The 1,203-nt window shown below is 45.1% G+C and overlaps 1 protein-coding gene across 1 annotated transcript in view; it reads left to right on the top strand.

Annotated features, from left to right (window-relative positions):
* PLEKHH1 (pleckstrin homology, MyTH4 and FERM domain containing H1) overlaps positions 1–1,203 on the top strand; it is a 56,575-nt gene that overhangs the window by 50,514 nt on the left and 4,858 nt on the right. Inside the window, exon 23 of the mRNA XM_012809881.2 lies at positions 273–414. Coding sequence (XP_012665335.1) covers positions 273–414 — 142 coding nt within the window. The remainder of the gene's footprint in view (positions 1–272; positions 415–1,203) is intronic.

Genomic DNA, 1,203 nt, shown 5'->3' with positions numbered 1-1,203 from the left:
GCCGGTTGAGCTATAGGCGCCGAGCCAATCCAGTGAGTCTTAATGGTATATTCAGAATTAACCATGTCTTCCTGTTGGGATGAGACCTGCATGGCCTTGCATCTGCTCAGTGTCATATTTGGTGACACATTTTGTGGAGACAATACAAAATAGCTTCATAAGTAGTGTAAAAAGAGTAGCTTTTCTTTTTGGAAATCCAGATAACAGATCCAGAGAAAACCCATCTCTGGGACTGAAGCTGAGTGAAGCTTCTCTCACTCTCTTCGCTTCAGGCTGTACTTCCGCAGTCAAGTCAAAGGGGAGACGGACCGAGAGCGGCTCCTCCTCGCCTCTCAAACTAGTGGAGAGATAGTGGCAGGGAGGTTTCCTGTCAACAAGGAACTGGCTCTTGAGATGGCTGCTCTGATGGCCCAGGTAAGGATCTGTTCAAAAAGCAGGAGGGTCAGGATGCCATCTCGGGGCTGAAACAGGAGGTTCTACAGATCCTCTGACACCCGGGAGAGGCTGACCTTGCCATCTCTGGTATGGAGTACAGCTGACTCCTCCTCACTGCAGACATGGGCTACCTGCACGCAACGCTGGACTTGAAATCCAGAGACCTGGGTTTGAGTCCCAGCCACCTTCTTTCTAACTGTGAGATCTTAGCCCAGTCACTTCACTTGTCTATGCTTTAGTTTCCTTCTCTGTTTTTATGTTTTTGTCTTTATTTGTTGAAACTCAGAGGGCTTAAGTAATTTTGATTCAGGTGTTTGACTCTAAGGGCTAAGTTCGAAACACTCTGTTAAACTCTAAGATACATAGCATCTTCAGTCCTATATCCTGTATCTTTGTGTTGGAAGCTAGAATTTCCATATTTTCCCTTCTCTGCCACTAATTATGTCTTTGGAAAAGGCACTTCCTCTGAGCTACAAAATGAAAGTTGGTCTAGAATGATCTCTAATATTCTAAGACCCTTAGGTTGTTTCTCTGATGTCTATAAAACTTGAGGTGAAGGATTTGTCCACAAGTGTTTTTGACATCTATTCACATTCTACCAATTAAGTAATGAAGTGATGGCTCTTTTCACCCCTCCAACAGCACCCACCCAGCCCCTTCTACCTCCAGATTCTTTTTTTTTTTTTTTTTTTTTGAGACGGAACCTCAAGCTATCCCCCTGGGTAGAGTGCCATGGCCTCACAGCTCACAGCAACCTCCAACTCCTGG

Source organism: Otolemur garnettii, unplaced genomic scaffold (assembly GCF_000181295.1).
Source record: "Otolemur garnettii isolate 467f Iridium unplaced genomic scaffold, OtoGar3 scaffold00115, whole genome shotgun sequence".
NCBI lineage: Eukaryota > Metazoa > Chordata > Mammalia > Primates > Galagidae > Otolemur > Otolemur garnettii.
This window is presented reverse-complemented; position numbering and strand designations above follow the sequence as displayed.